The sequence below is a fragment of the Lacerta agilis genome, chromosome 2 (genome assembly GCF_009819535.1).
Source record: "Lacerta agilis isolate rLacAgi1 chromosome 2, rLacAgi1.pri, whole genome shotgun sequence".
Taxonomy (NCBI): domain Eukaryota; kingdom Metazoa; phylum Chordata; class Lepidosauria; order Squamata; family Lacertidae; genus Lacerta; species Lacerta agilis.
Window position 1 is genome coordinate 87847840 of NC_046313.1, and position 25877 is coordinate 87873716.

Sequence of the window (25877 nt, forward strand, 5' to 3'; positions counted from 1 at the left end):
ATGGGACTAAAAAAAGGATGTAAGAGCAGAATAGACAGCACAGACAAGGTTAGGGTCAACATCAAGTTCTAACAAGTTATTGGTTTCTTTCTTTCTTTAAATGAATAAATCAGCAGCCTTTTTTCACATGACACCTCTAAGCAGAGGTACAGCTTCTATAGAAAAAAAAAAATCATCAGTTTGTAACACAGCAGGAAATGTCACCCATTCTGAGATGCACAGCTGCTGGAGAAACAGGATCCTTGGTCCACCACCTCCTGCAAACCAGCAGCTACTTAAGACTTTCAGGAAGGTGGGCAGGAAAGCAGCTTAATCAAGGGAACATGGAGAAAATGGATGGTCTTGCATATCCATGCACCACATGCAGAATCCTGCTGCCTGTTTGAAAGAGAGCAAAGTCCAGGAGTTCCTTATACTGGAGAGTCAGAAAGCTCACATTCGTTTCAGCCAGGAGGAACTTGAAGAACCGCTGTAGTTTTTCATCTGCTTATTGCTGGTCTTGTAACCAAGCAAGCCAGAAGGTGAAGACTGGCACCGTTGCTTTGTATCAGAGAGAAGACCGTTGTGGTTGCCTTAGCAACTGTCACTAAGAGGAAGAGGCTTCAAGCTGACAATGTTCACTTGTTCATGCACCAGCCAGGTGAACACGAGAATACAATTTGGATAGGTGAACAAATTTGGTTGGTGGCTAGATGCATACAGAACTATTGACTGGCTACCAGTGGTGCAAGGTTCAGCTATGCAACTTGCTGCCACAAGAGGAAGTGATTGCCACCAACCTAGATGGCTTTAAAAGAGGGTAAGGCAAATCCATGGAGAGTGCTATTGATACCTACTAAGCCATGCTGTCTGTGCTCTGCTTCCACAGTCTGAGTCAGTAATGCCTTGGAATACCTACCAGTTGCTGGAAGCCACCGGCAGGGACAATGCTCTGCTCCTGGCTGAGGGTTTCCCACAGGCATCTGGTTGGCCACTGTGAGGACATGATGCTGGACTAGATGGGCTATGGACCTGATCCAGCAGGACTCATCTTATGCACTTAGAAAAAGAGACAACCAATGGGCAGGGTGCCCCAACAAGAGCAAGTGCTTGGTTGGTCAGAAGTCTTGGCCAAGAAAAGGCACAGTCAGGTCAGTTAAGGCAACTGGGAGACAGCCACAGTTGGAGATCTCTGAGAGGAATGTGCTGTGGACAGGACAGGAAGATGGGAGCCAGTGGCTGAGAACAAGCAACCATATCGTGAAGGGTTGGCAAGGTTTCAAAAAAGCAGTTGTTCTCCGTAGCAGGTTTCAGTGAGAGGTCTTACAGGAGAGAAAACCTTAGCAGGTCAAGGTAAAAGAACCCTGGACAGTTAAGTCCAGTCAAATTCACCCAATAGGCTTAGCAGGCACTTTAGTACAGTTCAACTACCCTAGAAGCAGCAGAGGCTCTTGAGGCAGAGGAAGACGAGCATAAAGCATCTGTCCCTACTTGTGACTGTGCAGGGATGCAGGAGCAGGAGGTGAATTTGGTATGGGTGAAAAAAGGGGGGTTGGGGGGCTAAAAGCTTTAATCAGTTGCGGAAGACTCTTTTCATTATAAAGAACTGTTACTATGTTTGTGTAACCTTGAGTAACTAAGCAATCTTACACTAATATCAAAATAAGAGCATGACATCCCCTTATGTGAATCTATTTTGTTCCTTTTATCTGTGTCTCTTGTGAGGATATCCATCCTACACCTGCCATTTGGGGGGCAGCAGTTAAAGGCTTCATATACCACACTAGAGGGACGCGGGTGGCGCTGTGGGTTAAACCACAGAGCTTAGGGCTTGCCGATGGGAAGGTCAGCGGTTCGAATCCCCGTGACGGGGTGAGCTCCCGTTGCTCGGTCCCTGCTCCTGCCAACCTAGCAGTTCGAAAGCACGTCAAAGTGCAGGTAGATAAATAGGTACCGCTCTGGCGGGAAGGTAAATGGCGTTTCCGTGCGCTGCTCTGGTTCGCCAAAAGCGGCTTAGTCACGCTGGCCACATGACCCGGAAGCTGTACGCCAGCTGCCTCGGCCAGTAAAGCGAGATGAGCGCCGCAACCCCAGTCGTCCACGACTGGACCTAATGGTCAGGAGTCCTTTACCTTTACCTTACCACACTGCAGGAACTATGGCAGGGAATGCCACAAGTCCAGAAAGGGAGCAGCTAGAATGTTTTGTCACTTGGGGCGACAAGTGGCGGGATGAGAACCACATTATGCCACAAGGATGCATAGTCCCAGGTCCAGCCGTTGCGTGTCTCCAGGTAGGGGGTTAGGAAAGAGTCTGGCCTGAAACCCTGGAAAGCCACAGCCAGCCACGTGTTCACAATACTGAGCTAGATTGGTCTGGCTGAGCATGAAGCAGCTTGTAAAGTAGTCTAGTATATGCACTTTGAATTTGGTTCCTCTATCTTTCAACTCTCTGCACATCTCCCTGACCAAACTGAAGGAAAAGCAAAGCTTCTGGAAATGTGTTTTTTTTTCAAAAACAAGTGTTTAAAAATGCAATTACACTTTGCTGCACCCTTTAGGAAAGATTTCAATGAAGCCACAGTGCCCTCTTGTGGGTACAAATCACATCTGTAGGACACAAAAACAGAACAAAACAGAAGTTTGCCTTTGGGATGATTCGTACATCCTTCCTCTATGTGGACACTCAGTTTACTTAAGTCGGTGTCTTGCAGATGAGCGCAAGCTGTCTTCATTGCCGTCACTGTGTCTGAGCTTTATATTGCCACCGTCTATGTTATTTGATCAAAGTCTCATACTTGTATATACATCCTTACCAGGTAAAATGTATCACATTTCCAAAACTCAATCGCTCAAGCTTTGGGTCCTCAAAAGATGCCATCTTCTGCTTATTTTCCTACCTTTTAAATTACAAAGGTACTCCTTCAAATGCAATTCATGAAGGACTGGCAATGCCCTGTTGACTGGGAGATAGCAGAACTTGATATTCTTAATACATTGATTCCAAGCCTGTTTTAATTTCTCCTTTTTCCACCAATCTTATTTTTTAAAACTAGTAATGGAGAGTTTTGACACTATGTGTAGAAAACAGATGGCATATCTTACCTTTATATATTTTGCCACTGTGCATGGGTTTTGCAATACCCCCGATGATAATTATTGTCAAAACAAAGAGGCAAGGTTTATATCTAAATATATACGCCAGTATATATTTAGATATATACAGTATATATTTAGATATATTTATATATATACACCCTGGGGTGCCTTGAATGGTCAGAGGTGCTGTGGGCAACACTGGCCTCTGTCCCTCTTTCTTTCTTTCCTTCCCTCCCTGCTCTGATGCCCTCTCGTGTCTGCCTCCCAAAGGCTTGCACAGCTGTTTGTTGCAGCAGCTCTGGCTACAAGCTCCCCAGGCGAATGGTGCTTCTGGGGCTGGTCAGAGGGTTCTGGTTGCCAGGAGCTGAGGCAGCTCAGAGTGGGGTGGCTGCGGCAGCTGCCCGCAGGACTCCCAATGAGAGGGGAGGGAACACTCCACAAGTGAGGGTGTTTGAAAAAAGGTGAGACGCTGCCAGTTTGGCAGACATAGGGTGACATAACTGGGCTTGGGTGCCACAGAAAAAATGTAGTTGGTCATGGGAGCCATGGACTCAAAAAGGTTGAAAACCTCTGATATATGCAGCAGGAATGGATATTCAACAGGAGTGTGCGTAAGATTCAGATGAACCCTGAAATCAAGAAACAAAGCAAAGCCATTACAGATGGATTCAGGGCTTGTCCAAGCCAAAGAGTATATCCAAAGTGCCCCAAACTTAACACTACTGGAGAACTTCGGAAATTCAGACGTTTTTAACAAACTGCAAAAACTGAAACATATCAAGCTTGCCAAATAAGGAAGTGGGCAGATGGAAAGCTCTTTTGTGACTGCCTGGCCTAGTTTCTAATCAGAAGGAATTATTTTACCAGGGCTTTCCAATCTCAGTGCTTTGGGAAGGAGATACTGAAATGATGTATCCTGTTCTTATCTGTTCTGTGCTGTTTGCTACTTCAGTTCATCGTGCTTGCTTGGAAGATGTTGAATACTGAAATCCTTCTGCCTCTATCCCAGATTCCCACACATCCACTCCCTAATCAAATCATATTTGGACTTAGTTTCTATGACTCTTGATACCAACTGAGCAGAGCACAAGCCTAAAGCTTCCCCCTCTCCCAGTTCAACAACTCTCCTATCCTTCATCCTTTCTGAAAGTTTGCAGCTTGCTTTCCTTGAGGCACCTCTACAAAATAATCCATTTTCATAATAAAAGCATTGCCCACAAAACCACAGGAAAGGGAAGCAAATCCTTTTAGGTCTCTCTCCCCACCCCCACCATCAATTTTAAAAAGTGCCTAGTACCGAAAGCCCTGGACCCATTTGCCAGGTTTCATACACAGGAGTACTTCTATGGCATATGCTCATAAAATAAGGGTAGAGTCAAGCAAATCCTTTTTACCTACCTGAAACTGTAAATGCTTGCAGGGGAAAAACAGCTGCACCTATCCTTTTAAACTTAGCAGGATTCACATTCACACACACACACACACACACACACACGAAGGAGCTACTGTTCCTAGATTGCAGCAACAATGGATTTGGGTTTAGGTGTTCAAGTCACCTGGTGTGATCATAAAGCTCAATGAGACAAATATAAGACAGGTTTCTCCAGTTGCGTCATGACAGTGTGTCCAAAGGAGGGCCTCCAACCTTTAAAGCCTATAGAGGGTAAAAAATGGCCAGCCTTACACATTACGCAGAAAATGAAACACCCTCTTCCACAGGGTCCTCTAGTCACATAGCATTTTCTGTTAAAACTCCAAAAAAGACAAGCACCACAGAATTAAGAAATAGTATTTAATACAAATTATAATGTAAAATCTGCGTTACATTCTCCAGAACATCTGATCCTTTATAAACAGTAACGCCCTCACCCTATTAAATACATCTTGTAACAATGCCATATTAGGCTAGAAAAAAAAACCACATATTGCACATTATGGTGAGAAATTCAGTTTGGTTTTATGAATTGGCAAGTTATCCAAGCAATGCTTAAGACTTGGTCTTAACACTAATATTGCAACAGAAGAAACTGGACACTTTTGTAACAATAAATGGTATTTTATAGGAGGACAGTGTTGGTAATCTTCAAATATTGAAAGGCTGCAAATTTCAATATTTCACTTGGAAATTTGATCTAGTCCCTTCATATCCCCATAGATAGAGCAATCTATGTCAATATCAGGTATCTGAGTGTTCACAGCACATATTAGCATCTATGAGTGGCCTTGGACACCAGTGACTAAGGACAGATACAACCTTCTCAATATGAGATTTTATCCATACCAAAACCAATCAAAATGCTGGCTGAATCACATGGGAAAGAACTATATTATTTTGACTAGAAGTACAAGTGTTTTGTAAGTGCCCTTAAGCCTTTAGAACTCTAGTAGCCTGGTTTGTTTGTTTTTAAAGCAAACATCTGAAACACATTACTTGGAAAAATAAGCCAAACTGTAAGTCACCATTTGGACACCCAACATTTTAGTAGGCACAAGCTTTCCTAAGTTGAGTTACAAAAACGTGCAATTTGCATCAAGGAGGCTACACATAGTCATAAGCGGCAATGTGGACATGCCGAAAAAGTTACACACCCAGTCAACCCCATTATGCAGACACATACACACCTTGTGACAGCATGCTTTGTTGACAACATGATTGTAGCAGTGATAAACTGACTTGTTTCAGTTTGCATTTCTCATCACATCAGCTTATGGCTAGGATCTTTTTTCAACAAAAACTTTGGAAATACTCAGTTTCAAAAGCAGTTCGTGACTGGGGTGGGGCCCAGCTGGGCACAATAGCGAACTTCACTGTGCTAGTAAAGTACTTTGCATAAACTGCTCTATGGATTCCAGCCAATGTTGAAGTTTTCAGCTTTTTTGGTTCACACATTCCCTCCTAAAGCACATGTTCTAATTGTGAACTGTTAACACGTTCTCCTTTGCACGATTAGTAGATGATGCCAGCCCTGTATAACTGGTCAAAAAGCCCAATCATTTTTATCACCTGCGCTCTCCTCGCAACTCAGGAAATGTTGCTTGACCTGAAAAGTCAGTTACTAGGTCAAACATCATAGGCATAATCTTGAAGAAAAAAAAGAAGGCCATTAAGATCTGGTCTCACCTATAGAGGTATCATGGTTTTTATAGGATTTTAATCCTCCAGAGAATTCTGAACTGTTCGCTCTCTCTTACAAATAGCAACACTGAGAAAATAGGAAGAAAGGCTGTACAGTGAAACACAAAATCTTCTAGGCAAACATAAGCCTACTTTGAGATCCCTGAGATTCATTTGTTTGCCAAAGAGATTAAGCAAGCCCTAATTTATTTGATAAATATTGTATAGTATTTGAAATGTGTTTTGTGAAAGCAAACATATATTATGAACTGGATTATGAACTGGTAGTGAAACGATACGTTTTGATCCAAGGTGTATTGCGCTTTTCAAAGAGGAAAATGCTGATCAATAATCATATTTCAATCTACTGTAAGAATCCTCAAGTGGGTTTAAATTATATTCCTGAAGGCAGGCAGATACTGTCTTCTACCTTCCCAGCCTTACTGGGGTGTGGAAGAGGGGCTTTGTTCATCAGAAACAAAGGAAGGCCTCATCTTATATCCATTTTGGTTGCCCCAAAATCCATTTTGGTTCCCCCAAGGAATAAAAATGGGAATCAAAGGCCAGAACATCTTTGAGGATCAGCTTCTCTCTCTACTTCTTCTGCTATATGTAGATGTAAAATACTTGCCCCAAGAAGGGGCAATAATCACCTGTAAATACTCAATTCACAGTAAACGTGAAAGGAAAGTGTACAACCCTCAAACACTACTTGGGATGTTAATCTTTTATATTGTAAAAGTACAATAGTTATAAATGATTTTTAAAAGGGTATTTCTTTCTGGAAAAGGAACAGCTCAAGCCCTTGCCTCTGTTCTGAAAACAACTAAGAAGGCACTAGCTCCAAAAGCTTACATATTACAACTACAAGGAATGTAAATACTTAGATTCAGGAAGATCTCCCAGAGAGGCACAAAGCAGGAGATGAATATAAACAGAATAATGTTGTGAATGTTGGTAAACCAGCAATACAAAGTATCAGATGAGTGGCTCTGTGCATTTACACCTGCTAGAAGGCACCTTTTAAAAATTACTGGTTTCAGAAACTAGTAAACTCCATACATCCTTGAATGTGCAATTCTAATTAAGAACACTGTTTTCAACATCAGCCTAGATGTTAGTCCTAAACACAGTGATGCAGTATCTTGGCTGATAGTACAACAAACTGCATTTCAATTAGGACATTTCCAGCAAGACACCGAGTAAACCAGAACCTATGGGGTTTTTCCTACCTGAGCAATAATTAATATTGTTTATTGCTAGTTAAATAATCTAATAGTTAAGCTTGGTGAGAGAAATTGCACATTCCCTTTTTCCCAACCCCCCTTTTTTGTAAGAAATATATATAGGTTCTCTCCAACATTCTTATTTAGAATGCAATTAAGAGATGTGGCAAAACAGCATTTCTGATACAAGATACTTGCAATCCTTTTAAAAGGTCACCTTAGTCTATCACGTATTTATCAGAAACACAAGCTTCAAAGTTTCACATGCGATAACGTAGTTTACATTAGGCAAAATATGCCACATCCGACTGTATTTCAGTGATAACTGGAGTCTAGCATGGGATCCTCTTTTCATCTTTAAACTGAATCCTTCATTACAATGAGAGGCTATTGAAATGCCTGCACCTGCTATAAGCTATGTGGCTCAAGAGACTCATTTTCAGAACAAGATGCTGCCTTGTGCCTTAAGGATTACTCCATATGAAGAGATGTTCAGATCAAGCCCACCATCTGATCAATCTGTCTCATGTAAATACTCTTCAAAGGCAGCAAGTATCTCCTCTCATCTGGTACTCTGTTGCACTGCAAAACAGAAGGAGGCGGTTTTTAGTACTTGGAAGTTCACAGTAGCTTGCTTTTCAGGACTGAATCTTGTACCATTTGGATGGGAGGGCATGATTCACACCATGCATCGCTTGGCAACATGACAGGATCAGATACTGCTCCTAACAGAAGTAAGGGAATATATGCATACTTAAATGATGAGTGTTACTTGACACATTCATATCTTAAAATTGTGAGAAATAGTCCTCAGTACTGAAAAGTTTGCCTTCAAAGTTATCCAAAACTCTGGTGACTTTACAGGAACAAGAAGAATATCTCTGTTAAACTGCTACATTCCAGGAACATCAACTCACCCATTGTGATTCGTGGTCATGCACACAAAGCTCCCTTTTACCACTGGAAGGAACTTACGAGTGAACTTGGCTTTACTGCATTAAACAAAGCATCTTGTACCTGAACCAAAATGTGCCCCCTCCCAAGTTTAATTGTATGGTGAAGACAGTTACTGTATTCCAGGTACGTCCAACATGCAGATCGTGATCTACTGGTGGATCACTGGACGTCTGTGGTACATCACTGGCTCCCCCTAAAGAAGCTAAAAAAAAGGGGGTAGATCACTGCCAGTTTTTAACTCTGTGAGTAGATCAGTGTCTATTGACAGTATCGTGTGATCATGATGCAACCAAATGAATACAGCCTTTAGTATCTACATAGTTTCTGAAAAATTCAGAGCTAGGTCTCATGTGGTTCTAGTCACAACCATTCAAGGAGGGTGCAGAATTGTGCACTAAACAAATTCAGGCAAGAACTATAAATTATAGTGTCTAGAATAAATTTTATATTGTTGAAATCTCATTTCTTTCTGAACATTTGGACATTTAATCTACTATTGCATCTTGACCCTCATCTAGAAAGACAAGCAACACTTATATGTATGAAACAAATATGTCTTGGAGAATATTTGGAATACTTTGCTCCCCAAAACCTTCAGATTTAGGTCGCTGCATGCTGGAACCTAAGATTCTAAAATGGGTTTCTGATCCTGTCCACCCTTTCAATAGCTAATTATAAGATGATCATTCCTATTCAGCAAAACAGAAACTCTTTACAGGAAAAATACATATTGCAATTGCCATCACAATATATCTGAGCAGCATCCATGGATATACTTGCTGAAAAGCAGATATCCTCTTCTGTTTAAGCATACACTCTTCCCCGCCCCCCAGGACACTCTATATTAACTAGATACAAAATGCTTAGTTTACTGGGCAAAATTGTTTGCATTCCCTATTTCTGTACACAACTACTATACCCAAACTGGAACTGGTTTATATTTACATTAGAAGTAGAGTTGATTGCTCTAAGTTCATTTGGCTTTAGCTTTTCAGTCTTCTTCTGTTCTTCAGGAAAAGTATCTTGCCACAGTGAAACACGAAGACGCTTATCCAGCGATACTATATGCCCCTCTGTAGTAAACATATATCTATTGCCCGATTTGTGCACTGGGTTTTCTTCATCAAAAAGCTGAAACAAGAAAATTTTATGTATCCTTAATGTTTCACATTTAGCATAATATATAACAGCAATACAGTACCACCACGTTTGCAAAATTGACACAGATCAGGAAGCAGGTTACTCTGCAGCTAGGTGCCATAAAATGTATTTTGAATATGCAGATTACCAGTATAACACATTTATTACAGACTCTGTCTGCCAATGTGTTAGATACACAGATTATATTATAAAAGACTGTCTGTGTGTGTGTGTGTGTGTGTGTGTGTACACACACACCCCTATGAATCATTATAAGCAGGCCTACCACTTGTTGCTAGTTTCAGTTCTAGTGAACAAGCCTATTTTAAAACAGAAAGCCCCAAGGCTGACCATAAAGAATACATACCAAATACAAATATTTACATGTTTCACTGAGAAAAAAGCTTTCCATCCGATCTTCTTTGGACTTCTCTATAACATGGTGCAGAGTAGCATAGCCACATCTGAAATAAATTTAAAAACCTCAAATTATCACTAGCAAGCCACAAATGTTTCAAGAAATTAAGCCCAGAGAGGGATAGCTTGGTCAATAGAGCATGAGACTCTTAATCTCAGGGTCATGGAGTCAAGCCCCACATTGGGTGAAATATTCCTGTATTGCAGGGGGTTAGACTAGATGATCCTCGTGGTCCCTTCCAACTCTACAATTCTACGATTCTAACTGTATTCCAAAAGTTACTGCTATTCTTAGCTTTCTTCTAGTTACTGCTGATGGAGCAACTCTGCTCTGTCAAGCATCAGACCCAAGAGCAACAAGCAGATCTTGTTCTAATATCGCACAAACACAGTGCCTCTTGGAGCCATTAGAACAAATATCCCGCAACCTTTAGCTTGTTCCTCTCCATAATTCAGACTGGTAGATAGGAGGAGATGAAGAGGGGGTGCTGGGAAGTGTTATGGCACAGTGACAACTAAAAAGATTCATGCCTAATGCCGTGGGCAGGCTGGGAAATATTTTTCCTCCTTCGAACTCTCTTCCCCTCATCCATATGGCTCCTTATGAATCTTCTCTCAGTTGTTAGAGGCAGCAGCAACCCAGTGAGTAAATCCCACTCTGTAAGGGACTAATGCCAGGCTGCTTTCTTTTCCTCTAAGACCTGCTTGTGGCCTAGAAAATCAGCAGCATGTCAACTGAACACCTGAAAACTGCAGAGAGGCTTATAAACTCCTTTGCTCCTCCCTATAACTCATGTATTTTGAATGCATTGTAAGCTGCCACCTCAAGAAACTTGGTTAGTAGGCAATATAGAAGTACTACACACAAAATAAAGTGAGATTTGCAAATCCAACATAGGGGCTAACACTTGAAACAGGTTTTTCAAACATCCCTTGTGAACACTGAGATCCAAGCCACAGCTTCTGATGTTTACAAGCAAAGAGGTTGCTCACATGCCCGTTAAATAAGAGATTTAAAATTAATTCAATGGAAGCAAGCATATTTGTATAAACAGCCACATGCAGCTCAGTTCAGAAGAAACTTCAGAAGTAACTTAAAATAAAAGGTTTCATTCAAAATTTGTCTCTGTATTTTCCAATAGCTAAGCACAAAGTGATATTAAAAGTTTAGTTTGAAAACTAACTTTGCTTTTGTGTGCTTCTCCAGACTCTGCAGGATATCCATGCCTACATGGAGATAAAAAGGATTCTTTGTTGCCTAAATAAAAGGAAGGAAATACGTGTGAAGAAGTTATGCAATGCCATGTAAATAAAGGCTCAAACACTAGTAAAGCTAAATAGTTCAGCCACTAGAAAGTAAACAAACCAGGTGCAAAACCATAGTTTAATCCTAGTTTGTTCTCACCACCAATAAGAATTTAAACAAATTTCCAGAGTTTGGATAGTAGACCACTATGCCAATTCAAATGTTAGCACTGTGGGAGGAGGGAAGCCCCACACCCTCTATGCAAGAAAAACTAAATTACATTCCTTAGGACAATTACCGGTATATATATATATATATAACCTTTAATACCTGATAAAGAAGATATGTAGATTCTACTAACTCTGGCCTTAGGGGATAAAAGAGGACATCAGGTGCCTGTAACTGCCAGTTGTACCTCTCTGGAAGAGCTCCATATCGTTTCCATATGGCATAATAAAATGCATGGAGGCAAATAGCATCTTCTACATCACCTATTAAAACCTGAGAAGCAGCAAAATTGGAAGATTGCATAAACGTAGGACAGCTCACAGGTAATAATACCAATTTCCTTCATAGTATCGTCAGTCTCCCTAGGCCAGGAAAAGCACCAGACAATAAATCAGTTATCAGGAACGCTACTCTAAAGTTGTGTAGCACAGTTATCAGGAACGCTACTCTAAAGTTGTGTAGCAAACATTAGCTCACCAAAAGAACTCTGACTTTTGAAACATATAAAAGCACTATAGCTGCTTTTGGACCAGACACCACCAAGCAAATAATAAAAGTAGACTGCAAAAACCTATGTATTAGGCGCATGCTGCAAAGTGCAACTCCATGTAACATTCAGTCAGCAGCAGTAGCAGCTGACCTGCTACATACCTTTTGCTACAAAACGAATATAACCAGTTTTACTGGAGGTGTCAGTGGTCAAGGAACCTTAGTATCTCCTTCACAAACAAACCCTTTTGCGATTATCTTTTGTCTACCACTACAACCCAACATCCGTTTCATCTTAAGTGCTAAGCAGCTGGCTGGCAAATTAACCCCTTGGGAATAGGCACCGGCTGTCTCACTTCCCACCCGCACGATGATACTAACATTGCACTTCTGGAATCTGTATAGTCATACATATGCATTTTAGCACCAGCTGTTAAGACTAGTACCCACACTTGCAAGTCAACAGCACAGAGCAAGGCAAGATTCAGAACTGAATATGTGGGAGTCTTTCTTACCAGATGCTAGTTTTACAGAAAGGAGCAACAAAATCTGTTTTAGGTTGGGAGGCTGAGCTCCTAATAGTACACGTTTTGCAAAGCTTTCTATACTTTCTCCACCAAATTTAAAATACCTGAAGCCCAGGGAAAAAAGCTTGAAGAGAATCAATCCATGTGTTCATCAACTGACCACTGAACATATTTACATTAACATAGAGTGGTGGGTCCCCTTCACCTTCATTACAGGCTTCTCTCCTAAAAGGAATAAAAAGCAAGGTTTGATTCAAAACAATATGCTTTGTCATTATATGCACAAGTGGTGCACACTGAAGACAAGATTCCATTTCGCTCCTGCTTCAGCATCTCAGAAAGCGGGTTGCTTCAGCTTGGACCACCTTGACCACAACCCACTTTGGCCCAGATCCGAAGTCTCATCAAAATTTGGCCTTTTAATGACCCCTCTAACTACAACAGAGAAATCAACCAACAGCTATAACTTTTAAAAAACATTTTGACAGAAATAGATAAAAATATGTAGGCACAGCTGTTCCTTCTGAGAGTACGAAACCTAACATCAGACAAGTGCAGGATTTTTTTTTATGCAAGAAGATGGAGTCTTTAGAGTATGGGGGATAAATTTATTTATTTTTTTAAATCCTGCATGGGTCAATTTGTGTGCAAATAACTTTTTAAATAGCTTGTCAAATTTCAAAAGGACATATGCCAGAGTTTGAGCCTTTGGGTGAATGAATAAAATTTTGTTTTCTGCTCTATAACACTGACAGATAAAGTGAGATTTATACATTCCCCCAAACCCCCACACCCAGTGAACACAAGCAAAACCAAGTTCTCTGTAAAGTTATTCCCTGGCTGGAAGTTAGAGGCCTCGTCTCCCTCTACCAACCTTATATGGAGAGTTTATAACAATCATACAGTGTAGTTCACCATTATAACCCTACTTGCAGGAGGGGGGCTAGGCTGAGAAAGTGTACGTACAGCACACCTACAACAGTGCACGTCAGTTTAAAGGCTTGCGGAACCTTTCAAATATGCTACAGCTTTGACTCCTCTGATGTCACCCAATCTAGGAGATTATAGCAAAAACTAAGCAGGAAGTAGCTTAGTATAAAGCTATCACTGTGTATTGTTTAAGCATGATTATAATAATGTGGTGTGGATTTAATAGAATTATTTTTTAATTGGATCATTGTTTGGATTTTCCCCCCTATACAAAATAGATAGATTTGTATTGGAAAGTTTTCCAATGTGCATCAGAAAATTTTCCAGTGCTGTAGAAAGTAATCTAATTTAGCATGTTTATTTTACTTACATTGAGGAAACAAAGCTGAACACATTTGAAACTGCAAAAAATGACTTATGCTGTATTTGTAACTAGTATACATTCCTGTGAAATGGAAAATATAAGCACTGGGAAACTTTCCACGCCACATCCCTGTTACTATAGTGTTAGAGTAGATGGCACTATATGGAGGACAGATCCTGTCCAGAGTTCTTACAATCAATGATTTGACACAGGGAAACCAAGGAAGAGGAGCTAAGAGGAGAGAGGAGTAAAGAAGGGAAAACCATTTCAATTTGGTATACTTAAGTTTGCAACCCAAACTGTCTGCCTTTGAGTGTAACAGACTTTCACTTATGCAACAAAATTTTACCTTCCACTCCTCCTCCCTGGAGGTTGGGGGGCACTCTGGAACAGATCTGAGTGGGCTATGGGGAGAGGAAGGTGAAGTCCCATTGCACAAGCAGAAGTCTGCTTGTACACATTTAATTACAAGCAGGGCGTGGGGATTAAGTGGTTATGCCAAAGACTGTACAACAACAACATGGATTTGCAAAAGAATTTGAAGGTAGACAGTAAGTGTCAATTTAGTTTGTAGTAATAATCACAGTTTCTAAGTGTACAGCAGAGGAACACATAATTATTCTTAAGGAAACTGATGTTCCATGTTCCAACCAGCCCAGGCAAGTTTTACATCCTCCTGAAGATAGTAACATAACGAACATACCCTCGCCTTAAGTAGTTCTGAATACTCTGATAAGCGTCATTGAACATCTCTAGATCTTCTTTTTCTCCAAAGAGGATGTAAGATTTCAAAAGATATTCATAGAAGGAATCTAATCCTGCTCCCAAACCACTCTGCTTTCCAACCCAGTGGCCAGTTTGAATATTCACAACATTGCCTATGAAGTAAACACAAAGACAAAGATTATCCAAGATAATTTATACACCACTTGGCTGATATTGCGCAACGTTGTATAAAAATCCTGTAGAACATGAAATAATTTACAATAAAGCGTATACAATCTCAAAAGCCAGAGGACATCAATATAGAAGTCAAGCATTACACCCAAAACAAAAGTCTGGATGCAAAACATTCAATATAGGAAAGCTAGATCCCTTTGCATTGTCTTTTAAAAATAAAATTGTGGCTTGGGTTTTAGCGGACCTCCTTCAACAGTCTGCCAATATAAGCACTCTTAAAGGGGACTTTAAGCTTGGACTTCCCAAATCATTTCAAGAGGATTCTAGGGCTATGGGTTCCTTAAAGCAGTGTTTTTCAACCTTTTTTGGGCAAGGGCACACTTGTTTTATGAAAAAAATCACGAGGCACACCACCATTAGAAAATGTTAAAAAAATTAACTCAATTTTTCCCACGGCACACCAGGCAACATCTCGCGGCACACTAGTGTGCCGCGGAACAGTGGTTGAAAAACACTGCCTTAAAGTATGTGAAGCATAGAAATTACAAGGTTTTATTAAAAACAAACTTTGAGAACAGGGCTTAGAAGACCCAACAGCACAATTCACAAATAATTAGTTGTACAAGATCCCATCTTCATCATCACATATGCACATAGCTGCTTTCTACACCAGGTGGATATATTGCAGTAATCAATACCCATATTTGAGTGTTTCTATAACATTGCCGTGGTGCATTATTGCAGAGGTAATCATTCACTAAAAAAGGGTGGCTTCACATAGTATGCAGCTAATATATATTCCATTGTGTGTACAAGCAGCAAGGATCCCAGACAATCCCATCTCCCGATTCTATAATATGCCTATTTATGATGCACTGCTCACAAGCAAACATCAGATGCACTAGTGTTGAAGTAAAAATGTATTCCTAATATAATGGAGGATTCTTAGGCAATTGGGCACAAAGGTCCCAGTGCCACCATACAAATGTGCTGTGGTTAGTTCAGTGGGATAAGCCGCTCTTCTTGCCATCACAACTATGCAAGTACCATCTTGTCTCCCACAACTGCTCCCCTACCTTGCTCAGAGTGGGAGGGGAGGGGGAGATCTCTGATTTAAAAAAAACCTTGCCTTTCACCCACTGCAGCTTGCCTTTGCTTTTTTATTAATATTGCTATGTAAGTCAATCAGTGAGGCTCACATGAAAAGCAGTATATAAATATCTTAAATAAGTAACTTTTTGGGATTATACTACTGTTAACAAATTATGTTAATTATGCAAGACCCATAAACCTATTATGCACCTAATAGTCCAGTGTCATTGCTCCTTAGACTCCAGAGTGCTTTCACAGCTCGGCGGGCAACCCATTCAAAAGTGGAATCGCCCAGAAGCCTGCTAAGAATTCCAAATTCCACCAATAAGGATCCAGCTCCTGCAGTGCAGGTCTCATTGTTGCTGCCAGAAGGAACTCCTGTTCTTAAGTTTACCTACACAAAGATAAGAAGGTTTAAATGTACATTTCTTGAAAAGCAAGCAGCAATAAGGATCCAGCTCCTGCAGTGCAGGTCTCATTGTAGCTGCCAGAAGGAACTCCTGTTCTTAAGTTTACCTATACAGTGGTACTTCTGGTTGCGAACGGGATCCGTTCCGGAGGCCCGTTCACAACGTGAAAAGCCCACAACCTGAAGTGCCGTATCTGTGCAGGTGTGCGACGCGATTTGGCGCTTGTGCACATGCACAAAGCACGATTTAGCGCTACTGCGCATGCGGTGAAACCCGGAAGTAACCCTTTCCGGTACTTCCGGGTCGCCACGGGACGCAACCTGAAAAAACACAACCTGAAGCAAACATAACATGAGGTATGACTGTACAAAGATAAGAAGGATTAAATGTACATTTCTTCAAAAGCAAGCACTTATATTTCTATCTTTTGCTTCCTTCATTTCTACCCCCTTGATAATCAACGACAAATATAAAGTGACTTGTGTGTTTCATCAGTGTTCTGTCATGAGGTTGCATCATTTTCCACAGGGAATCTGTCTTAAAGGAGCATCCAGATTAACATTAGGCATGTAAATACCCAGCCATCAAAAGACCAAGTCAGACACTGCAAAATCTTCAACATGGAACAGCTCCAGGAACAGTCATGTTGCAGAACCAACAGTTGACCTAGGGCATCCATTAAAGCAGTTGATTTTGACAGCAGATTTTTAAAGTGAGGGCAAAAATATTTTCCGCTGTCAGGCTGTATGTTTTAATATGAGAAAGCAAGGCCTGTAAACACAGATGTGCTGAGACAGGCATTACTTCCTCCACAAAGCTGCTATATGTGGATGATTTTTCAATCTAGTTTTTCAAAAAGTGAGCCTTATGTTTAATATTTAAGACCCATCCAGCCCCAGCAAGTGAAAGTAGAATGAACTATTAAAGAAGGTTCCATGAAAACTGTTCTTCATGGCACACTTACCCGAGGATATGGAATTCCTGTTTTGGTGTTCTCAAAAGCAGGTAACAGTCTAACAGCCAGGTCATGAGCCATATGCAAGAGCTCATTATCATAGCCCTTAATACTCATATCCCCAAAAGGCTGCCTGGCATCTGTTATGATGATATGGGCTGAAAGCAAGCTTCCCAAAACCCTGTAAGAGATAGTTTTAAAAGAGACAATATATAATTTGCTACATTGTGTGTAATGTACAGCATATCAGTTATCAAAGTTACTTTCAAGCTGAAGAGCAAACAGAACATTAGCCTATATCAGGAGTGGGGAACATTTTTCAGCTTCAGGGCTGCAACCCTCCTCGGCAACGTTCCAATCGCCTCCATCCATAGAAGCAAGGGTCATCATCAGAATTCAAGGACACATACTAGTCAGGCAAAAAACACCTGGGGCGCAATGCAGGGCCACTGAGGGATGTGGCCTGGGGAAAGGGATGAAGGAAATTTCATGGGCAAAGAGAGGCCTGGCTGAGAGAGATATTTAAGGCTTGGGCACAAACCACATTCTATACTCTTCAACACACTCTGAAAGCCCACAGCAGCATGATCCATTTGTACAGCAAAAAGTTATGTAACTCTCTGTAGTAGATGTTTACAGTTTTACTAAGCACTTTGCCTCTGCTTTAACTTCAGGGGTAAGGACAAAAAAATATTGCTAGGCATTTAATATTAAGAGCACTAAAATTATTGTCCATTCCCTGCTGGTGTTTGTTTATAATAAAATGTGGGTCCTCTTTAACCTTCTATTTTGCTTTAGTGACATTCTTTCTTCTATCACTCAAAAGTACCAATTTATTACACTATTTTGTGAGACAACAAACAAGCATAAATTAGCTTTCTTCTGAAAATGTGATAAATTTAGTTGGTGCTCACATACAATGCTTCAGATTTTAAGTGGCAACCTACCTAATTGTTGCTTCAAAAACTTGGACGGTTGAATCTGTGTCAAACGATACTGTGTCTATCACTAGTTTCACCGCTTTCTGGAACTCTGAAGAGTTTCCCATTACCTTTAAGGGAAAACATAATTATCAGATTAAATAATCACAAGTTTTTGTACTAGCTGTTTAAAATGTTTAAAAACAAAAATTATATATCAGGCATTACTAAAAATCGTAGAAATTTCTATTGTCACATTTCTTAAATCCCAATAATATTTCAGGACCTCAAAAGGTATCGTCCTAAAAACAACAAAGTATTAGAACACAAAGCACCATAATTTAAGTGTGATGGTTCAGTAAGGTGTATGATTTATACAAAAAAATAAAAGCAAATACAACAAAACTATGCGCTATACAAAGTTTCAAAGTATAAGAAAACAACTTCTAGGGTTAAATGTATAACTGTCTAAACAACACCATTTAGAGAAGCTATAGTGATTTATCCAAGCTAAAAGCAGGCTCTAACACTAATACAAATGTACCGTATTTTCTGGCGTATAAGACGACTAGGAGTATAAGACAACCCTCGACTTTTCCAGTTAAAATATAGAGTTTGAGATATACTCGACCGCAGATTCTCCACCCGGCGTATAAGACGATCTCCGACTTTTGAGAAGATTTTCCTGGATTAAAAAGTAGTCTTATACGCCAGAATATACAGTAGTTAAAATAATCAGAATGCAATGGCACTGGGGTAATTCCACCAGGAAGAAAATGATACAAAAGTCTACTGTGGAATGAATCTTAATAACATTCAATAATTAGGGTGGTTATAAAAATATCAGATGTGTTGAATCGAGCTTGCTTGACAGAATTATTTTACTTAAAAAAAACACCCTTCCTCAGTTAAGAAAACTACTGGTGCCTTGGCAGCAAGACATTCAAAGGCAACTGCTTACAAGTAACTCCACTCTGCTCCATAGAGTCTGCTGGCACATATAATCAAATCTCTCACTGCTTGTGACTATCACCAAAGCCAGAAATTAACTGAAGCCAATAGATCCCTTTCCCCTGAATAAGGGAGTTCCGTTTCCAGCAGAAGAGAAAAGGGGAGTTATCTAACGGGAAGATGTTGGCACCTGTCTGTCTTGAGAGACAATGGAGTGCACCTCCTGGGGTGAAATCAGACTCCTGCGTTAACAGCACTGAGGTGACTCCCCAGGGCACAAGCCTGGGCAGTGTGTATGGAGGTCCTGGGCTGCCTACAAAACAAGATCTCCTTCTCGGCCTCACTGATGTGGTCCAAATGAAAGCAGAGCAATGCATCTGGCACCAGCCCGGCTGCAGGAGTTGCCAGAAGGAGGCGTACAAGACACCATCCAACCATCTTAGGGACTCCACTCCGGATTTGAATAGTATGGGTCTTTGCCCAGAAGACGTGTGTTCACCAAGGGAAGGCAGGAAAACAAGAGGTGCATGTGTGGGGTTGTAACTACTTTTAATCATTTTTTCCCCTTTTTTCCAGTAATTAGAAAACATTTTAAACTCACTGCTAGGGTATCCAATGCATCAATCAGAGTAAGCGAGTAGTTTCCCAGGACATCATTGATATTCAGATTTGAACTGAAATAAAGTCAGGTAGAAGTTAGTTCTATCAGATTTTTTAAAAGTTAGTTCAAGAATGTAGTCTATAAATCGTGTAGCCCGATACTAAGCTTGATTATCTGGATGAGAGTCCTAAAGAATTTAATGGGATGTGTTCCCAGCTAAGTACCCAAAGGATTGCAGCCTTGGCCCCATAACATAGATGCAGCATTAGCACACTCCTACAGTAAATCAATCTACTGCCATGTTATACTTTTAATTCAGTCATATGCAATTTCTTTCATAGTAAGGCAAAGATGCAACATGTGTCTACAGTCGGACCTGGGATCTCAAACACCTTGGCTCCAAAACAAATCAGCTCCCAAATGATTGAAAGCCAGAAGTGAGTGTTCCAATTTTCAAACGATTTTTGGAAGCTGAATGTCCAATGTGGCTTCTGCTGCTTCCGATTGGCTGGAGCCAATCAGAAGCCGCACTTTGCTTTTCGAACATTTTGGAAGTCGAATGCACCTCCAGAACAGATTCTGTTTGATAGTCCACCAAAGTCAGAAATAGGATATAAGTGAACTACGGTAGGCCTAGGTATTTTGACTTGATGGACTCTGCACATCTGAAATTAAAGTGACACAAATATCTAGAAGCTATACAACTGTCTGTATAACCTAGTGCATAAACATATACAACTGGGAGATGCAACTTCAGATACTTGTTGAGCTATGAGCAAATTAGGCCATCATCAGCAAATTGTTCATTCTTTTTCTAAATTAATTAAAAATATTTATTCTTATAAGGCTTGATACAAAAAGCAGGACAAGATTATTGTGCCACATCTTCTCACTGAGCACTCTGCTGTTTAAAACAAAACAAAAACTGGTGCTCTCCAGATGTTGCTGAATACAACTCCCATAACCTTTTGTCATGCTGTCTGTTGCTGAGGAAAGATGCTGTCAAAAATAGCTAGAGGGTACCAGGTTGTTGAAGGATGGATTAGGGTATATATACTCAGGATCAAAACACAATTGCTTATCTCTTCAGACACACAATCAATAACAAGGCTGTAAAAGGGTGTATTTTTCCTTCTTTCAAAGTGTATGTAGGGATTAGGATGGGATCCAAAGAAAGTACAAATACATACACTCAGAGCTTAGCATGCTGTTTTTGCTACAGCGACCACTGAAGTGATAAGCCACTGTTCAATTTACCGGTAAGTTACCTTGTCTCCTTGTGAGAACTATTTAATCAAAACAGCAAATAAGCTCTCTCATCCTTCTTTTTTATGAACTTTTCTCAATTCTTCAACCCAGCCTTATAGTCTTAACTAGGCTCCAAAATGTGGCAGAAATGCATGATTTTCTAAAAGTAACTTGAAATATCCATACAATTGCTCAAATTTCAGGCTGTTATACAAACATCTGCGTGCCAGTTAAGTCTCAAAGCCAGAAAAGGAAGTAGCTCAAAACTGGTAGACAAGAAACACAGAGGCTGCTTGCAGTGAAAATAGATTTTACAAAGCAAGAATAGCTAGGAACATGAATACAGTCACGATATAGACTATTTTGACAAAAGCCTGTAATGTAGGCAGCTATGTTTTTAAATACAACATTTAAGCTTCCTTCCAATGTTACCTTCAAATTACTGGATTTAGTCTACAACCAGCATTCAACACTTCAAGATATTTTAAAGTTTTGACTAGATACTTATATTTTGAAAATATGTTGATTTGTTCTAGGAAATAAAAAAAGAGAGAGAACAGATGTCTTGGAGAAGAGATGTCTTTCTCCAAGAACACAGTGTTCTTTGGACCCAAAACACCATTCAAAATTGAACAAAATGGCAAAGGTTGACAACATCAGCTTGTTCTTTATGAAAGCATTAAGATTTACTCTGATGTTTCTCAACCCTGACAAAAACTACCCTAAAAGCACTTTTTAAGCATAAAATTAGATTTTCCTTACTGGTGAGAAATAGCCACAAAGGCAATTATAAATATAATCTGGAAAGACAGAATGGGTGGAGTCCACACAGTATTATATAACTTTATATGAAATAAAATTTAAGCTCAAATTGCTCTGCTAGCACAGGCCTATTTGCTCAAGTGATACATAACAAAGAGCCAAAATTAAATCCCCAAATAATGTTTAGGCTAGGTCTAATTGATTTTTCCATGTGCTTCACATATGTAACTGTAATCCTGATCAAATTCTAGAATATCAAGCTCATATTGATTCCATCTTTGTGTAAGCACCTGTCTTACTTACCTTAGGATGTTGGGCAGAAGGCTATATTTATTGTGTAGCTTTTATATAAAATTTAATCCAATTATTAGACAATGCAATATATTCCAATAAAACATGAATTATTTTGTATTCAAAATGTGTTTTTTAAAATCTGCCATTCAAAAGGTTCGTTACCAAAGGCTCCTGATTAAACTTAGTGATGATAATAGGACATACAATCTTACTAGATCACTGAATGGTAAAAAAAAAGGAAGCAGCAAGTAGACTAAATGGATAGGTCTCACAACAGATGTATGTAAGAAGTGAAGCTCCCTCAAGGATCCATTTTGTGCTTTTTCATAATGACCTGGACTCTGGCACAGTCAGGTCAAATTATTCAGGGTGGTGAAAATAAAAAGGGATCACGAAGAGCTCCAAAAAGTTATTTCTCCAAACAGGGCAATGTCAAATGCAGTTCAGCTTAAGTGTAAACTGATGCATAGTGAGGCAAAAAAATTATGCCCACAAAAATTATACACACCAGTGGTGAGCTAGTGATGTCTTGACCAGAAAAAAGATACTGAGGTTGTGGTGGATAGCTCAATTAAAATGTTGAGCTGGTGCGTAACAGTTGCGAAAGAGGTGGATTCTGTATTAGAGATCAAAATAAAACTGCCAATATTGTACTGCCTTTATACAAGTTTATGGTGCAACCACATTTGGAATATTATATACAATTCTGATTCACACATCTCAAAAAAAAAATCTGTAGCTAGAAAAGGTGCAGAAAAGGGCAACCATAGTGACTAGGGGTTAGAGCAACTCCCCTACAACTTTTGGGGCTCTTCAAATTAGAAAAAAAAGATGAGGGAGGAAGACACAATAAAATGCACAAAATTATGCAGTGTGTTGAAAGAGGATAGGGAGAAGAAGGTGCCACAAGACACTTTAGAATTACACCTCCATAAACAATCCTAGAACCCATCCAGTGACACTCAGGACAGACAAAAGTACCGCTTTAGACACACAGCAACTAAACTATGGTATTCAGTAACAAAATCAGGAACTTGGGTGGCTTTAAAAGGGGATTAGACAAATTCATGGAGGATAAGGCTATAAAAGGCTACTAGTCATGATGGCTACATACTAGAATCAAAGGCAAATACCAGATGCTGGGGAATCATGAGCAGGAGAGGCTCTTGGATGCAGGATTAAAGAGGACTTTGATCTGATCAAGAAGGTGTTTCTTTATGTTCTTAGGTGTGTCTGCGTGGACTAAAAGCTTTTGTGATCTTATTTACAAAGTGTCATTTCAAGGCTCACTTACAAATAAGCTTGCAGGAAAGGTATAAAGAATATGGCATGTATCGGTAGATTTATTAGCAAACATGTTGTGTTAGTTAAGCAATGCACATTAGCGAACTGCACAAATCAGGAAACTGCTTCTTACTGCATGTATCTTACTTAACCTGTAGCCATTAGACAACAGAAAGAGCCCTATTAAAGGAAGGACAATGTATAGCAGCAGGAGACAGGCACCAAGAATCTATTAGTAGCAACCAAAGCTTTAGCAGCAAAGTTAGTCTTTGCAACCAAGGGAAACCCCACTGTCGACTAAGTCCCCCTCCCAGGAGGAATGAAGCAATGCTCATGCAATTTTTGAAGCACTCTAGGATTTTTAGGACTGCAAACAACAAGTAAGATGGCATCACTAGGTGCAATATAGTTGGGTCTGACACTTCTGTAAGAATAAGAGCCAATAAAAGAAACTAGAGGAAACCAATAGCTGTCACACTCCAACCATCACCTTTGCACTTTGGAAAGAGTACACATATGCAGTCACTACATAGCTCTCGTGACTGTTCAGTTATTGTTTCTGAATGACTTCTTGTCCTATCCGCAGCCGTAACTTTACTGCCAGTTTCACCTCTCCTAAATCTGACCCTTCCCATCTCCAAAACAAGCTCCATGTTTTCACCTAAAACGCTGCTCCCCACCCATTTCTATGCACAGGGACCATTCAACACTGTTGTTGGTTTTCCCTTTAGCATTGCAACTGGAGTTAGTGTCAATATATTCCTACCTTTGGGTTCCCAGACCAACCTATGGTTCTTACACTCACAGTAGTTACAGTCATAGCTCCACATCTATACAAGACTGCTGGGGCAAGAACAGGGCAGGATTTAGGTTTGATGAGGCCCTAAGCTACTGAAGGCAATGGGGCCCTTTATATGTCCAACTATCCTTTGTCAGGACCAATTACTTACATCATAGGAGCCTACACAACACAAAACACTGTTGCTGTATGTAGGTTTTATTTTATTTGTTTTTTATCATATATTTTGAAAATGTACACCCCCATCTTTTCCCTTCAAATTTTTGGGGGCCCCCAAGAGAGTGGGGCCCTAAGCTATAGCTTGTTTAGCTTATACGTAAATCCGGCACTGGGCAAGAAATGGGAACACATACTAATACCTATACTGTATGACTGCTAAACCTACAGAGGTGGCAGTTGCTATCAGCTTCAAATGGGCTCCCTTTAAACTTGCTCCCAGGGCCTATGGCAGCATATCCCATAACCCCTGTTCCCTCAAAATACTCTTTGAAAGGCGATTCAAAGTCTCCCCGCTTCAAGTCCTTAAGTTGCTCCACTCTTACTTTCTCGTCGAGTTCAAGTTAACCCGCTGAAACAGATGGGGAAAGGTTTTCACACCCATCCACCGAAAACCCTCAAGTCCTCTTCTCCCCTCTTAATTCCGTTCTTTTGCCAACAGCCCAGGTAAACCACGTCCAATTCCCACTCCGTGCCCGACCTCCAAATTCTCTTCTCTCTCTCTCTCTCTCTCACCCCCTCGAAGCAAGCAGGAGGGCCTACAGGCTGGACTGCAGTGCCCCTGAGCACGAGCAGAGCGCGCACCCCACCCAGACACAGACCCCACGACCGTGGGACGGGCGTCGGAGAAGGCAGAGGAGGGCGGGGTGCCGAGCGGCGGGAAGAGTCCCCCTCGCGACCGACCACCCACCCACCCACCAAGGCTACTCACGGGTCGGCTCGGTCGGGCCCCCTCCCGCTGCACTCGATGGGGTTCAGCTCGTCCTGGGGGAAAGCGTGCGCCATGTAGTTGTCGTAGCCGAAGGCGAACATGCCACGGGCGGCGTCGCGGAGCTGGGCGCGGAGCTGCGGGGGGAAGGCGCGGCTGTAGCGCTGCTCGTACTCGTCGCCGCCGCCGCCAACACCGACGACCCTCCTGGGGGGAGACGACGAGGAGGAGGAGGCGCCGCTACCGGTCCCCCAAGCCTTGCCCAAGAAGGAGGCCCAGTGCGGGGCGACCATGCCGGCGTCGAAGCAGCGCGCGTCCGAGAGCGGGAAGGCTCCGGCTCCGCCACTGCCGCCTCCTCCTCCTCCTCCTCCTCCTCCTCCTCTCCTTCCCTCCGCCGGGCTGCAGGAGAAGCCCCGCAGCCGCTGGTGGTAGAAGCCCAGGCTGGGGCCCGCCAGCCACAAGAGCGCGTGCCCGGCCAGCTTCAGCGCCACCAGCGCTAGGACCAGCGACCGCCATTGCATGTTCGGAGCCGTCAGAAGCGGCGGCGGCGGTAGCACCACGGCGGCCACCGCGCGCCCCTTTCACGCGCATACTTCAAGCGGAAGCTCCGCGCCTGTCGGAGGAGGGGACCGCGGAGGGGGGAAGCGCCCGGCCTCCCCGCCCCTCAGACTCCTCCTCCTCCTCCTTCCCACGTATCCTTGGCCGAAACAATAACACGTCTCCTTTAAGGGGCCGACGGGTGTGAAGAGGAGCAGGAAGGAGGTGTTGCCGAGATGAGGAGGAGGAGGAGGAGGAGGATTGTGACAGGGCCGTGTCGGAGTCACCGTTGCGGGCGTCATCACGCGGAGACGGCGGCGGCGGCGACGCGGAGTTTCACACCCGTCCCCGCCCACATAAGGTTTCTTTCCGAGAAGCGGTCGAAGGAAGATGGCGACAGCAACGCCAGCCTTGGACTGACGTGGCGAGCCACGATTTCCCCAGCCGAAGCAGTTAGCCAATCAGAGGGCCGGGAGTGTTGCC

At 41.6% G+C, this 25877-nt stretch overlaps 1 protein-coding gene across 2 annotated transcripts; it reads right to left on the minus strand.

Annotated features, from left to right (window-relative positions):
* Window positions 1–7525: 7525 nt before the first annotated feature.
* EDEM1 (ER degradation enhancing alpha-mannosidase like protein 1) lies at window positions 7526–25601 on the minus strand. 2 transcript variants are annotated; one of them, XM_033141174.1, is made up of 13 exons: window positions 25246–25601; window positions 24861–25215; window positions 19546–19618; window positions 18021–18124; window positions 17083–17254; window positions 15919–16102; window positions 14420–14594; window positions 12527–12647; window positions 11509–11679; window positions 11117–11190; window positions 9883–9979; window positions 9321–9506; window positions 7526–8000 (listed from the first exon to the last, which is right to left on the minus strand). In XM_033141174.1, the coding sequence occupies exons 1-13, from the start codon at window positions 25376–25378 to the stop codon at window positions 7911–7913; spliced, it is 1935 nt and encodes a 644-aa protein (XP_032997065.1). In that variant the 5' UTR covers window positions 25379–25601; the 3' UTR covers window positions 7526–7910. The 2 variants fall into 2 exon arrangements, with proteins under 2 accessions (XP_032997065.1, XP_032997064.1); XM_033141173.1 differs by having other exon boundaries at window positions 24861–25601.
* Between the last annotated feature and the right edge of the window lie 276 nt (window positions 25602–25877).